Raw genomic sequence first — 15824 nt, forward strand, 5'->3', positions numbered from 1 at the left:
CAGCAGGCCCCGGGGCGGAAGGATCCCGGGCGCGGCCGCTGCGGCCGCTGCGCAGCTCCTCCTGCCCCGCGGGCGGCCCCAGCCCCTCCGCCCGCCCGAGTGCACCGGCCCCGCCCGGCCTCGCCCCTTCGCACGGCCCGCCTTCCCGCAGGCCCCTGCGGCCGCCGGGGCTGCCCGCCCGAGCGCCTGCCGGGCCGCGGCGCCGCCGTCCGGCTTTAGGTTCGGGGCTGCGGCGCCGCCCGCGGCTGCCGAACTCTAGGCCGTGGGCGGCGGCGGCCGCCGCGGGGCCGGTGGTAGTGTGGCGCGGCGGGCGGGGCAGGCGGCAGGATGGGCGGCCCGGGCGCACCGGGGTCCTGCGGGACGGCAGCGGCGGGCGGGCGGACTGGTGTCTCCTTCACTTCGCCCTCCAGTGCCCAAAGCTGCAGCAGCGCGGTCTGCCGCACGACTGCACCCCCCCGTGACCGGCCCGAGCCCACCTGCCCCGACGACCGGCCACAAGCAGCACAAGCAGGTGCCGGCCCCGGCCGCTACCGGCCCCACGGGGCAACGTGGGGGGGGCGGGCGGGGCTCGCCTGGCGTCGAGCGGGTCCGGGGCCTCGTGGGCCGGGGGTTGAGGGGCCGCGGGCTCGTCCCAGCGCTCCCGGGTTCGCGGGGCGGGCGGGGGGCTCTCCGTGGCCGCTGTCCCCGCGGCCGGGCTCGGTTGCGCGAGGCGCGGCGGGGCGGGCCGGTCAGGCCGGGATGCCCAAGATGGCTGCGCCGAGCGGGTCGGTTCACCTTGCGGCGGGGCGGGCGGCGCGCCTGGCACCCGGCCTGGGGCCGCCGCTCGGCCCGGCCCGCGCTGCGGCCGCATCCCCGCTCGCCCCTCTCTGCGCTGCCCTTCCCCTCCGGGAGGCGCTGCTTTACTACCCCCGCCTCGCTTCCTGAGCCCATTTCCAGATCTTGTCCTTTAAGTTTGTACATTGGCCTGGCCGATATTAGGCTTGCGTGTCCACCTCCGATCTGTGAATAGAGAGACGGTTAATGCAAGGGTAAGGAGGTGGCTTTTTTTAAAGCTCTCTGCACTATCAGTGTAAGCCTGAAGGTCACCGTGTGTCCGGTGTATTTTAACAAATTAATTTTTAAATAACCTTAATTCTTCTGTTGCTATTTATTGGGATACGGATAATTTCGGCGTAGTTGCTGTTTTTCTAAATTGCATGAGTACACATTTTTACAAAAATCTATTATAGGCTTGATATGGTTTCTAGTTTGATCTTGAATATCTTGAGATCTTAAAAGTGTTAGAAATCCTAATAGAGGCCTGTGGCATTTGTTAATTGTAGAGTATGAGAGTTTTGAAATACTGCCTCCAAGGAGAACTGTGATGTAGTAATTCCAATAACGTTAATACATTTTTCTGTTCTTGGGGTGACTTATTTTTTCTTTTTATCGCAGAAGAAAGCATGATTGTGTCTCCTGAGTAACAGATTATTTAAAATTTTTTCATCATGGTGGCATGAAACAAAGATTAGGGTGGAGCTCTCACTCGGCTCAAGTATATTCTGTACTTCAAGTCAATTATTTTACATTTTTTAAAGCAAACCTGTAGTTGCTAAATGATGCTAATTGTTTAGTGACTTCTAATTAGTAGTTTTTAAGTGAAAGATGCTTCAACATAGGGTTGGAAAAAATTGTCATTTTAAGAATTTGTGAACCTATCTAATGTTGAAGGACACAGGACTGATTTTTTTATGGCCCTGTTATCATTTAATGAACGTTCTGACGGTGACACTGGTTTATCAGGCATTTAGTATATCCAAAATTAACTCTTGGTTTCCTGTTTTGTCCTCATCTATCCCTGTCAGTAATACAGTATATTATTAGAACAGCAGTGTGACAGTTGTACTCTCTTTCAACATTTTATCACACAACTTGTATCTGTAGACTGCAATGTCTGACAAATACTGGTTGGTTTCCCTGAAGTGGTAAGGATGCTTAACTAGGCCAGATAAAACAGTAGCATCCTTTTTACTGTAATAATCCTCTAAATTTTGTCGGAGATACAAGTTTGTTACCTTCTCAGGACATTTCTGCTTAGCATAAATCTCTTGTCTGTACTGGTTGTCTAGTCAGCTTGGAAACAATGAAAACAAAAGGGAAAAGTAGTTTATTTATACTGTAAAAGCATGTCTGTGGTAAAGGCTAATATAAAACTCCAAAACTAGAAATGATTATTTTTCTGGCAATGCTAGTTAGAGGTGAGATGTACTCATGAGAGGAAACGTGTAGCTAAGCCTTCTCTGTGAGATGTTAAACGGCTGAATTGTAGGGGTGCTGTGCAGCAGAACTCTGCAGGCGAGAGTTCTCACACTCCCTTGTAATTGGTCTAAAAGCTGCTGCTTTCTATGGAATAAATAATAGGAACCATTCAATGGCTTGTCACTGGGATCAGGGTCTGTTCTTCTATAAACTTGAACTTGGGCTAAGCTTCTTTATGCGTCAGATGCTTTAAGCCATTTTCATGTCTCTTTAAAAAAATGTTTAGTTTAACTCAGTGAAAACCAGACTTGTTCTTGGGCAAGTGATAGATGTCTTGATGTAGTGACTTGGTTGTAGAGTTTAGACATCTTTCCTAAAGAAGTTTTTCTGAATTTGTGTGTATGTGTGTGAAACTGAATGTAAATATTGTTTCTTAGAGGAAGTTGAAATGATCCCCTTAGGGCAATAGGGAGCTGAAGTAGGGTACTCTGGAAATCTGCATTATGAATTGTAGAAAAATAAGGAACAGTCTTCTGCCTTCCCATTGATTGCCAAAGTAGTTTGGAGTTTTTTTTTGTTGTTTTTTTTTGGTTTTTTTTTTTTTTTAATTAGTAGCAGTTCATACAATTTGGCTGCATATGGCAGGTGTAATTAGGGTTTGGAAGCTAACATGTGAGAACACTGCCATTGTTATTTTTCAAGTTCTAAAGATAGTTTTTTCATTTACTTAAAAAGGAAAAAAAATCAATCCACCACACTAAAGGAAAATAAAAAGTCAATTATGTTAATCTGAGTCTCTCAGCTAAACCAATGTGACCAATCAGTTTGAGAAGATAAGATTTTTTGTTTGCATGTGTTTAGCCTTTTCACGGCCTTGTCTAGTTAGTTTCATTTTCCCCTCTTCCACAGTTTGGTGGGAGTTATTAATATACTCTGTTTTCTATATTTCACAACTTTAAAATACAGGCCTCTGTAACAGCAGCCTCTTGCTATTGAAATCATGGGAAAACAGTGTTTGAAGGAAGTGCAGATAAGAGTGCGTGTTCCCAGGGAGGAGAGTGATAGGGGCCTCCCTGAGACCTTAGCCTGCTGTCTGTCCGTGGGGCCACAGCTCATCTGCAGTGGCAGGTGCTTTAACACCAGGGCTACCAAAGGCTCCCTGTCTGAGAAAGGCACTTGTAAGGAGATCTCTGCTCCCAGACCCCACACTCCTCCTACTTGGATGTTTTAAACTAACAGGACAACTTCCCAAACTTAAACTCTTGTATGTTATTAGGTCGATTGCTGGTTAATGGCATTAGATCTTTCTTTTAAAATTGTATGTCTTCCGTGTGAAATATGGGGCAAAAATGATGTTGGAGAGCAGATATGCTCTCTCTTTACATTTTCAAAACTAAAACCTTGTGGGTACTTTGAGGTAGTTTTCATAAGCATGTGTCAACTTTGACTTTGTGGAACTTCAGGGAATAACTGCATTACAGGTTTTACATTTCTAGTGTCCAGGTTTTTGGCAGTGGCTATGCCAATTCTGGAAATGTGAGTTATTAATTAATTCCTGGTAATGAAAGATGTATGGATAAATCTACCTGAAAAGTTAAGAACTGGATGGTCTTGTAGTGCCTTTTCTCTGCCATGCCTCTTTGCCTAAGCCGAGAAAACATCTCATGTTCACAGTGACCTTCAGTGAAAAGCTGCATTTCACAGAATACTGTAATATCATATCTATTAATTTTAAATATATAATTATATCTATTAATTGTTTTTATGTAGCAGAATCTGCCTTAAGGATTATCTTGAAACAATTGTGGTAGCATTTTTTGATGTGTGCAGTGGCAGAAGGTTCATTATTAATTAACCCTTTACCTTTCAGCTCCAATGGCGATTCCTCCAGCATATGTAGACCTTGGCAAACCTGCCAGAGATATCTTCAATAAAGGATATGGTAAGAATAATACCTTTTATAAGTGGTGTTTGAGGTGCAACAATGAATTGCCTTTTTAAGTCTGTATGGAAAATTGAATGATCAAATGCCAGTGTTTTCGGGGAGGAGGAAGGTGTGCTGTGTTTTTTATCTTTACCACCAACAAACTGATCGTTGAAGGCTTTTTGTGGCTTGTTTTGATGTGAAGGCTGTTAAGTCTCACTGCTTGAGTCACATAAATGTCAGAGGTGTACAAGTATGCAAGAATGCCAGCAGCAAGTGTAGTTTAACTTAGCAGCACTTTGTTTACTGGTCTGTCTGTGCCACAACATTTGTTGATATAGAAAGGGTTATATACCCGTCTAATGTAGCCTTTTTTGGACTAGAAAGAGGAATGGCTATTGGGATAAAGAATCCTTCCACATCTTAAATGCTTTAATACCAGATAGCTGCATAGTTAAATCATTCTTTGTTACAGTGCTCTTTCTTTCTGGTCTTTGGAAATGTGGGGGTTTTTTACTAAGACTGTTGCTCGCCTCTTTGGATAACAATGTGAATTGACACTCTCACAAAACCTACTTATATTCCATTGGTTGTGTATTTCCCAGTGACTTTGCTTTTACAGTTTTTTACTTTGAAATATTTTGTCTTGGTGCAGAAAGAGGTGGTTTATGGGTTGGGATAGCTCTTTAAAAGGCATTGACTTCCATTCCAGGAACAGAAAATGTATTTCCTTTTAGAAGCATCATTTGGTAGTTAAATATACTCATGCAGAACTGAGAGGCACTTCCCTGCCTTATTTTGGAGAGGCCTCCTTTACCTGCTGTGGCATCTGTATGCTGAAGTCAGTCTGTAGCTGTTTATACATATTTATGTAGGACACTGCTGAGCCTGCAAGACCAGCTTGTTGAAAAATGTGCAGGGCCTTAGTTAATCGTGTAACTTTTACTTCTGTTTATTAAGGCTTTGGGTTGGTGAAACTGGATGTGAAAACAAAATCTGCAAGTGGAGTGGTGAGTTTAAGTAACTTTTATTCATTATATATATTTTCTAGCTATGTTCTGATACTTAGTTAAAAGGGACACATTTCAGATACTGTTAAGTACTTTATAGGCTATATGAATGATAAATATCTGGTGTTAAATAATATCAGAAGCCCTTAAAGTTCTGAATGTATCAGGAATATTGCCTTGTTTAGTAGTCTCCTTACAATAAAAGGGCTTATTAATTGTCCCTGGTCTTACATGTGAAGGTAAACAAATAAAGGATTTTAACATACCAATTATAGTATACAGATTTTATTTCTGAAGTACCTTTGGTACTGTTTGGGGGAAAATTCTGGCATCTTGGTTTTTGGATTAAGTAGTTGGCATTGAATAAGCATGTTGAATCTTTGGCTCTTTTAGGTACTTAAGTGCTGCAGTAGTGTTCCATGCATGATGTCTTATCATGCAAGCAGTGCCCCCCGTGACTTGTATCTATTTCTATAGCAGACTTTGTGAAATACAATGGTAGATTTTTTTTTCTCCCCAGAACTGGAGCCTGAGTACTGTAACTTACTGTTAGAAACAAGGTTCATGGGTTATATGCTCTGTTTTTTCTAGAAGTCTGTATGCCAGTCGAAACACAGTTTGCAAGAGCCCTTACTATTACAGAGGTAGTTGTTCTTACTGTAGCTTGTTTCTTTGGAGGACTACCATTTATGCTGGTAAAACTCTCTGAAAAATCCAAGCCCTAATGTGAATCCCGTATCAGTTATAAGCCATCCTTCCCAGGAGGAGAAACTGCTGGCATATATGTACTACAGATGTTTTAAAGCAGAGATAAGAAGATAATATAATCATTTGTTTCTCCTGAAGCTATTGCCCCAATGGTTACAATCACATAGACTCTGTGCAGTAGGAATAGCACAAAGCAAAAAGTTCAAGCTGAAGGTATTTGTGTAGTTCCCATCCCTTGCCAAGAAATAGACCTGCTAGAATTATGCAACTGTATATGGTGTCACTAACATCATACAGATAAATGTCTTGGATGTGGTCAGATTTGATCAGCCACCATTAAAGAACAGTCTCAATCATGTTTGTTTTGCGCTCCTGGGGCTTTTACTAAGAGTGCCTAAAGACTTGCAATTTCAAATCTGTTTCCTTCTGGGGAAGGTGAGTGTGAAAGTTTGTTTGAAAATAATGTGTATGGAGGACGAGATAAAAATGTTTATTTATATGTTTTAAAAAGTTCTTCTTAAATCATAAGGGCAATAATACTTCACTGGAAAGAGCTCTTTAAAAGATATTTGCAAACCTGGCTTTCACTTCTAATTACCTTCAGTTTTTGAATAGTGGTACACAGAAACTATTCATTCTGTTCTTTGTGAGAATCCAAATAGTGAGAGACATCAGCGTTTACTTCCTTTAATAAAGAAATGTGAGTGATACTGTTGATTTCTAAGTTACTTTGAAGAATTTCAGGTCAGATCATACCATACTATAAACCCAGCCTGTTTGCTAAGCTCCCACTTCAAACATTATTTCTGTGTGTCATTGAACCAAGGTGCCAGGGCAATAGGAATTTTATAGGTGTAGTAGAAACAGAGAAAAGAGTAGAAGGTGTGCCTATGGCTAGTATGAAAGGCTAGTGCATTGGGCAGACTAAGAACTCTTTCAAAAACAGTTAAAACCCCAACCCAAACAAAAAAACCAAACCACCCACCCACCCCCAGTTTGAAAAATGATGCCATTCTATGACTTTTTCCAGTTGCACGCTGTAGAATGTAAAAAATACACTAAATCACAAAATACGTATGTGTATGTCAAAATCACAAAATACTTATGTGATCTTAAAGAATTTTACTGGAGTTGTAATACGTGCCTAATGTGTTCTTGGCTCTTGGTTTGATTTTTAAGTTGCTCACTGGGAGTGTCAGAACCTTACATTTCAAGAACTTGTTGTTGCTTTAGAGGAGAGTTCTTGTGGTGGCTACTGTCTTACTTTAGAGTTAATTTGCCACCTGTAAGCTTTGTAATAGTGGCAGGAACACTGCAGTTGAGATGGGATTGTGGAGAGTCCTCCATGTGGGCATGAGTCATTAATTCTTCTTGGCTGTGCTAGTCTCCCTTCTCCCCTGCAAGTTGTCTACTGATTTTAAATTTTTTTCCATAAGAAGATCTTGGTGCTTGCTGAAGGAAACACTGTGTAATGCTTTCAGGATCACATGTATCTTCTGTGCTTTTTAGGAATTCACAACATCTGGTTCATCGAACACAGACACTGGAAAAGTGAATGGAAGCTTGGAGACCAAATACAAGTGGGCTGAGTATGGTCTGACTTTTACAGAAAAATGGAACACAGATAACACTCTGGGAACAGAAATTGCAATTGAAGATCAGGTAATAGATTAGGAAAATATTTATTGGTTTTACCTCTGTGTAAGAATTGAATTTATAGCTTTATCTTATCTTCTTCCCCCTTCAATTAGCTTGCCAAAGGCTTGAAGGTGACATTTGATACAACTTTCTCACCAAATACGGGGTAAGAATTGTTAACATTTTTACCTTACTTAGGGAGTGACAGCACCCATGGTCCATTGATCTGGTCTGTGGTATTGACAGAGCTTTTTGTATGGTTTGCTATTGATCCAGCTTAGCAAATCACAATGCTAAAGGCTTCTGCTCTTTACCATGACATCACTGTGGGGTTAGTATTGCACATTTCACAACTTTGCTTATTTTCTGGGATAGAAATACTGGAAGATTGCAGGAAACATGAAACTGTTGCTGCATTCATCAGAAAATGCCTGCTTGCTATAGCCCTGGGTGGTCTGAATAGGCTGGCTCTACTTTTGCCTGGTCCAGGGGATGCATGCGCAAGACTTCTAGATATGTTGTGTTAGAATCATAGGGCTTGAATCTTGCTGATCATTGAGGAAGATCATGAATGCTTAACATAACTCTTTTCTCTGTTTCAGAAAGAAAAGTGGTAAAATTAAGTCAGCATATAAACGTGAATGCATAAACCTGGGCTGTGATGTTGACTTTGATTTTGCTGGACCTGCAGTCCATGGTTCAGCTGTCTTTGGTTATGAAGGCTGGCTTGCTGGTTATCAGATGACTTTTGATACTGCCAAATCAAAATTGACAAGAAATAATTTCTCTGTGGGTTACAAGACTGGAGACTTCCAACTGCACACTAATGTGTAAGTACTGAAAACTTCTCCAGCTTTCCAGAAGCAGGCTTTCTTTAACTTCTAGTCAAAATACAAATGTTTGAAATATCAAGAGGTGCTTACAAGGCCATTAATGGAGTGCATTTTTCAATAGGAAACTCAAAATAAATGTAAATGATACCTTGTATCTCTCTTTCAAAATGAAACACATGGGACTGGTCAGCACTTGCAGCATATGTGGTACAGCTACTGAAGTATATGCAGATTGGAAGTGCAGTGCTTCAGTTGTGCAGAACTGATCATAGTGCTTTTTCTGGCTATCCCACTATATTGAATTGTATCAGATTACAATTTAAGGGCAGTAGCTTTGTTAGAGGTAGTAATTAATGTTGCATTAATGCTGTAGTAGTTTCTAGAGCAAGACTAGAGCCTTGCTTCTGGGCTTTTTGTGGAGGTTCATCTTCTTGCTTGTCAGGGATTAAGAATGCATGAAACAGTGTAAACAAGTGTAAGACATCTTTCTTCATACTTGCTGCCTTTAGATCTTACTCCAGAGCAATCTGATCAAGACTTACTGAAAAACATGATATTTTCAATCCTAGTAAATAAAGTTGGTGGAGTTCTAGTGTGTTTAGATAGTTAGAAGTTTTGCTTTTGAAGGGAAAGCATGGGGATGGTGTCTCTCTGAATTCATGGAAATTGAGGAATATAGGAGAAAACTATAAAATACTTTAGAGTCTGGGCTGTAAGAATTCCATTTCAGTTTGCTAATGTAAAACATTGTGACAGATTTTTGAAAGGTCATTCAGTTCTCTAGGAGTTTCATGTATTCAATAATCATAAGTGCAGAAAGCCCATTTTGTAACCATTAACAGATATTTGCCAGTTTGTAAGGATTTGATCTAGAATTTTGTTCAAGGACTTTGTTTGGCAATTAACATGAGAATTAGCTGTAGCACCCTGAAATACCTTTTTATTTCCATGAATTACTGTAGTTTAATTTTACCCTGAAGCCTTTGTTCATCTCCCCTTCTCTTTTCAAAAAATGTGAAACAACTCAAATTTTGAAATTCTTACTTGAATAAAAATATTTTTTTAAAATCCCTTTTTTTTTTTACTACTTCTGGAGTGGATTATGCAAATAGAAAGCTAACTTTTCTCTTAATTTATGCAGCAATGATGGTTCCGAATTTGGTGGGTCAATTTACCAAAAAGTGAGCGAGTCTCTTGAAACTGCTATAAACCTGGCTTGGACAGCTGGTAGCAACAGCACTCGCTTTGGCTTTGCAGCTAAATACAAGTTGGATCCCACTGCTTCTCTTTCAGTAAGTATGACTGTAACCTGAAGGGTTGTGCAAAGTACAGTGTATTTTCAGTTGCTGTGAATCCCTGTGTTATTAGTTCAGAATAGGCTGGGAGGCCTTCTAGGAATTACTCTTACAGTCCAGGCAATTATAATTAAACCGTCAGTATTTAAATTCTGTCATGTTGCTTACAGCCAAGTCTCATAGAATCTGACAGTCAGATGTGCTTATGTTGGAGATCCTAATGTACTTATAAAATGAAAAACACAGTTTAGAAAAACACAATATAAAAAATGTTTGTGTCTGGTTCTGTAAGTTTACACAATTTTTTTTAAATCAGTTTTTGGGGAGCTGCGTCACATTCTGTAAGAACTCTGGCAATACTGGTTAAAAGTTGATAAGCAGCAAAGTTACCTGTATGTTACAAAATTGGAATCATTTTGTTGAGGAAGTGATGCAAAATGAGATAAATAATTTTGTGGATATTGTTTATGATGATATTACCCAATGTTTGCTGCGTGACTGACAAGATACTAACTCCTGTGTAATATGAACATGGAGGAGTCCTCTGATGTGGCATTTTTTTAGGAGACTGGTGGTAAATGTGTCTCTGGCCTTCTGAAAAAGGGGAAGTGGTGAAGTTCACCTATGAAACTATGTTTCAGTAACAGTTCTTCCTGCCCTTACATTCCTTCTGCTCTTAAATATGTTATTGCTTCAAAATATGTTACTGCTTCAGCTGTAAGTTGGAGCATGAGGGCATAGCTGGAAGGAGAGAATTCAGGAAACACAGGTGAACTGAAAGAACAGATAACATTTGGTTAAACTGATAACAGCAGTGTTGCCATAAGTTTCAGCATTTCAGTTGCCTTTTTTTTTTTTTTTTAGGCGAAGGTGAACAATTCTAGTCTAATTGGAGTGGGTTATACCCAGACCCTGAGGCCAGGTAAGAGCTGTCATGTGAATTATATCGTATATATATCTTCTATGCATCCTAAAAGAAATAGAGGTCTCTGCATTTATATGCAATTTTTTTCCTTCAGAATATTTTTTCCTTTGAACACCAAGTAGATATTTTACAGTAGCTTCAATCATACATCAAACCATTATCTAAGCAAGACAAACTATTTTATCTAATGGTATTAATATATTCCTCACTGATCTGTGCAGGAGTGGACTGTATTATGTTTGACAGCTTAGCTTTAGGCTAGGCAAAGCATGTCTTCTTTTTTGGCACTGCTTTGTCCAATCATACTGTGTTGAATGATAGCAGGTCTTCAAATTATGATTAATTGTCAAAACCTCACACTTCCTGCTCTTCATATTTAGTAAAGAAACCCTCTAGACCTTAACTTGTTCCACTTAAGTATGAAAGCACCTGTTAAGGCTGTATTACCATTGGTTAGTTCCTTACTTGAAAAATCTAGTTTCATTCCATCCCTTTATAGGTAGGAGTGCCTGTGCACAGATTTCCTCCTCCTTTGCATGTCTTAATGCAGGAACAGAGAGCTCTTGCGTATTTAGCAATTAGAGACTTCATATATTGACGTTATAACTTTACAAAAATCATGGGACTAACTTTCAGTAGATTTCATGGATGTATTCTCCTCAAAAAATCTTTAGAGGAAAGTAGTTGTATGAAAAGAGAGCTACAACTGGGACTTGCGATGACAGAGGTTAAGTTGCATGAAAGCTACTGTGTTGTAAACATGCTTCTTAAAAATCTTACAGGTGTGAAGCTTACACTGTCCGCCCTGATAGATGGAAAGAGCATCAATGCTGGTGGCCATAAACTTGGTCTTGGCCTGGAACTGGAGGCTTAAAAAGGTGAAGAAACTGCTGCAGAGAAGGGATATCAGAAGAATTTGGCCTTAAAATGTATTTCCAATGTGACCAGCAGGCTTTTTCCCAGGAAGGATGACCTAGAACAAGAGCTGTATTTGAAGTATTTAGACAGTTACTTGTTAGCTGGTTTCTAGTTAAATTGGTTACCCATCTAGTTAAAATTCTGCATTAGTGCAGTCACTTAAACATTATTTAAATGTATTTAACTGTTTAATGCGCTACCCACAAATAATGAAATAGACATTTATGAAAACTGTACAATTGTGTGCATGTTTGTTTTTATGTTCCTTTTAACATTCGATATTGCCATTGAATGAAAAATAGATCACTGGATGTTTTGAAATGAGGTCAATAATTTTGTTGAATGACCTGAACTAGAAATACATTTGGTATCCCAAGACAAATTATGAATAAAACAAGTACACACACATACTTGTGCCTCAGATATTTTAAGAGTGAAGATACGAGGGTAGTGCTCAGTTAAGTTTTAACTTTAAGTAATCCAAGAAGTAGTGCTCTGTACCTTCGTGCAATTAAGGACCCCCACCCGTGACAATACTGAATATAGGTGAACAGTTGGATTCCTCAAGCAAATTGAATGTGCTTTTCTGTCAGGTAAGGTTTGTCATGACACAATGGTTTATTCCCCCTGTGATCCACGAGCGAGATGTGCTGTGTTCCTAGTTGGCCTTCTGATGCAAGAAGTGCAGATCGGTGTACTTGGCACACTGAGACATTTAAGAAATGTTCCTTGAAAAACCTCACCACAAACACACCTTTTGCTTATATTTGTATGAAGTGAGATGTATCTCTGCAATGAATGTAACAGTGTAATGGTATAACAGCCTGCTTATCCCAACTGCTGTGAGAGGTTTCTGCTTAAAATGACTGAAATAAAGACAATTTTAAATGGACACAGAGGAAAATGCATCTGATCTTGCTTTCCCTTTAATAAATCTTGGCAATACCCATTTTAAGTTCAGAAACTTTAATGTTTTTCTAGAATAGTAATAAAGAGAATATAAGCATGAGGGATATTTAGTCTGCGGACCTAACATCCCTGAAGTTCAAACTAGCTGTGAATGCTTTTAATGTGTAGTATGTTAAATACATGTAGTTGCACTGCTTACATTTAAGAGTTGGAATTTACTGAGCTTGGGGGAATGCCTGGAGCCTACTTAAGGTACTCTCATAGCTGAGAAGGGTCTCTTGATACTTAGTCTTGCAGTCAGTGGTTCACAGCAGCTCCCTTCGTAGTGCAGGTGGCTGGCTCATGATGAGGAAGCTCTCTCTGGTTTGAAAGTGTTACTAGTTGATACTGGATTAAAGTCCACAGAAGTATCAGTGATTTGCTAGAGGTCTTGCTCCATCCTGCATTGTTGCCCTCAGACTGAAATTTCCCATGAAACACTCTGTTATAAGCTGCCTGTGTTTAGGCTTTAGCTGTGGAGTAGCTCAGCCACCTTCTTTGCAGAAGACAGAGAAGAGCTGAAGCCTCCAGCTCAGGCTCTTGAGCAGGCTTGCTGCTGTGCTTGACTAGTTTTCTTATATGATAGTAAAGCATTTGTGCTGTGGGGTACCTTTACTGCTGTTGTCACTAAATGCCCTTGTCTGAGTTGCATTTCCACCATTTAGGGTGGAAGAAGCATATAAGGTGCAATTTGTTGCTGTATTGCATGTTGTGCATATTTTTATTTTGAGGTGGTTTTATGTGCTAGACCACTTAAAAGCTAGAAACCATGCAGACAGACATTGAATTTTTGTATGTGTTTTCAGTATAACCATCTTTGGTGCCTCACAAAGACTAAACTTCTGATACAAAAAACACCAAAAAAAAAAAGCTTAAAAAAAACCAAACCACCAAAACATTCCCAAAACAAACCAAAACAACCTACCAAAACCAAAAAAACTTCCCGAAATGTTGTGTGCCTGTGTAGATTGTCCAGCTGCAGCACCCAGACAAATAATGGATTGTGTCTTTTGGTTATGAATGTTTCTATCCTTGTTTCTATCCTCCTTTGAGGGGGCTGTAATTGACTTGTTTTTGGTGGTAGTGGTTTTGGGTTTTTTTAATTTTAGAAGCAAACACTATAACCTTTTTCTTCACTATCTGCTCATCTAGATATTTTTTTTCTGAGGTCACAAAATGGGTAAGTGATATAAAAGCACATATTGCTGAGTTTCCCTTCAACTCTTTAAAATTAGTAATGGAAAACTTGAACCCATTCATTTTACTCTTTGTAAATGTGCATGACTTAACCAGCCCTGAGCCTTTAAACTTTAGGTAGTTGTAGTTGTTACAGTGCTGATAGGCAGCCAGAGAAGTAAAAGGGCTCTGCAGTAGTTAAGAGAACTGTGAAAATGTGAGTTTTTCTAAAATACTCTGTCATAAATCACTACTTTGAACATTAAAATGAAGTTCAGTGTCTTTTTCTTAACATCTCTCACATAAGGCTTATTGAAAATGGCTTTCAAACTAACTTTTCAACTGTTACAGAAGCTTGTGGTGTAATTGGAGTTCTGTGGTAAGGAATGTTGGTAGTTTATATAGCTCCATTTTATTAAAATATGTAAAAAGCCTTAACGATAACTTTCAGTGCCAGACAGCCTTTCCTCAGGTGTTCTGAATAAAAAGCCCCACCACTTGAGATCACCAATGACCAGAGCATCGTTCTGCATCTTGTTTGTGTAAATTGTAGCATTGCATTCCTGCCTGGTACAGCTGGAGTAGGGGGTGTCTGTGTACATTGCAAGGAGACTTAATCATGCTTTCATAAATAAAAATCCTTTCACATGAGATTATGATGCCCTGGATTTCACGAGTTACTGTCTGAATGTCCTGAATGTTTATGCTCTTCCTGTGCTGTAGAAATTCTCCAGGTTGGTTCATTTAACCTTGCACTCTTCACGTGGTTCAACTGGGTGTGGTATATTCCTAAATCTGCCTCTTGCACTCTGCAGTTGTTCAAAAGAAGGAAATTCTGAACTATTCTGGAATGGGTAGGGAAACCTTTTGCCCCCAAGCGTTGTGATGGGTTTTTACCTTTCCTTTGGCGCTGGATAAAGCGAGGCAGAAGTAAGGGTGCTTGCTGCCCTCTAATGTCCTGTTCTGGTGTTGGGCTCATTGCTGCAACAGGCCGTCAGCCGTGCACGAATACACAATTAATTCCTGGTGGCTGCTCTGCTAGGGGAAGTAGAACCGGGCAAACGAGACAGCTTATGTGCGGATGATTCAGCCCTACTTCTATCAAAGGTTTCCTTATCAAACCAGTGAGCAAAGACAGAAGCAGTTCTATGCAAGGCGAGGCAGTAATAAAACTGACTCCCACCTGTAGCAGTAGTGTCTTAATGGCAGGTAGAAATGCTTCCTGGGAACCAGCTAACAGGAAGGGAAACCCAAAGAAAAAGCCGGCTGGGTTGCATAGCATGAAAAGGCTAGGCTTATTTTAACTGGTTTTATTGTGTTTGTCAGTTTCCCTTTGCAGTGGAATGTTTCTGTTCCCAATCTGGAATAGTAATAAAAGCATAGATCATATCCATTAGTGTAGTGTGCATTCATTGAATTTAGTGGTATTTTGTTTCTCATTATTGTTTCTGGGCCTGCCTTTTAGTTGTGCTTTGGGTCCTTCTTTCCACATGCTGCTGGATCAAATGGGAAGCAATAAACAAGTGGATTTTTCTGAGCATAACGTGCAGCATCTTTTACTTCAGCTGCAAGTTTGATACAAATGCTTATGTAAACAGAGGAAAACTTTTTTTTTGGCAAAGCAGTTTCTGAGAATACTAATTAAAACTTATGAAAATGCTATTAGACAGAATGTGAGGTGTTACATACTGAGATTTGGTTCATATCTACCCTCATGTATCTGCTGATGCTGGGAAAAGTGCTGACAGACCTTTAAAGATGGCAAGTCTGGACTGTTTCAGCTCCAAATATTTGACCTTTGCTTCAGATCTTTTTAAATGAGGATTTTCTGCTGAGCTGAATACCACGGCAGAACTTGCAGTACACTTGCTGGTTAACAGCGCACATACCAGAAATATTTTGTGGGTTTTTTGTGGGATATTCTTTGTCCTGGATCCATGGGAGAAGATCCTAATGCTGAAGCAATGATGCTGTTTAAGGGTTTGGCATTCTTAACACTCACTTTTTTTTGTTTACTTTGCCTGCGTTCCTATGAGCATTAAACCACTGAATGGCTATTACAGAAACGTCCCTTGTCTCTGGCTGTGCTTCACCGCTTCAGCCTGAGTTACCGAGCTCCGCCTGAGAGCCGGCACGGACGGGAGAGCTGGGGTGGGGGCCCACAAGGAACCACTCAGCTTTGCCCTCGGATTCTTAGCGGTCTGTGGTGGC

General features: G+C 40.5%; 1 protein-coding gene across 1 annotated transcript; it reads left to right on the top strand.

Moving 5' to 3' along the window:
- The first annotated feature begins 357 nt into the window (after positions 1 to 357).
- VDAC2 (voltage dependent anion channel 2) lies at positions 358 to 14264 on the top strand. The gene is made up of 9 exons (XM_066554164.1): positions 358 to 511; positions 4109 to 4180; positions 5123 to 5172; positions 7390 to 7542; positions 7632 to 7684; positions 8121 to 8348; positions 9493 to 9643; positions 10511 to 10568; positions 11354 to 14264. Exons 2-9 carry the CDS (start codon positions 4114 to 4116, stop codon positions 11443 to 11445), a joined length of 852 nt encoding a protein of 283 aa, XP_066410261.1. The 5' UTR covers positions 358 to 511; positions 4109 to 4113; the 3' UTR covers positions 11446 to 14264.
- The last annotated feature ends 1560 nt before the right edge of the window (positions 14265 to 15824 follow it).

This window comes from Molothrus aeneus, chromosome 8 (genome assembly GCF_037042795.1).
Source record: "Molothrus aeneus isolate 106 chromosome 8, BPBGC_Maene_1.0, whole genome shotgun sequence".
Classification (NCBI taxonomy): Eukaryota; Metazoa; Chordata; class Aves; order Passeriformes; family Icteridae; genus Molothrus; species Molothrus aeneus.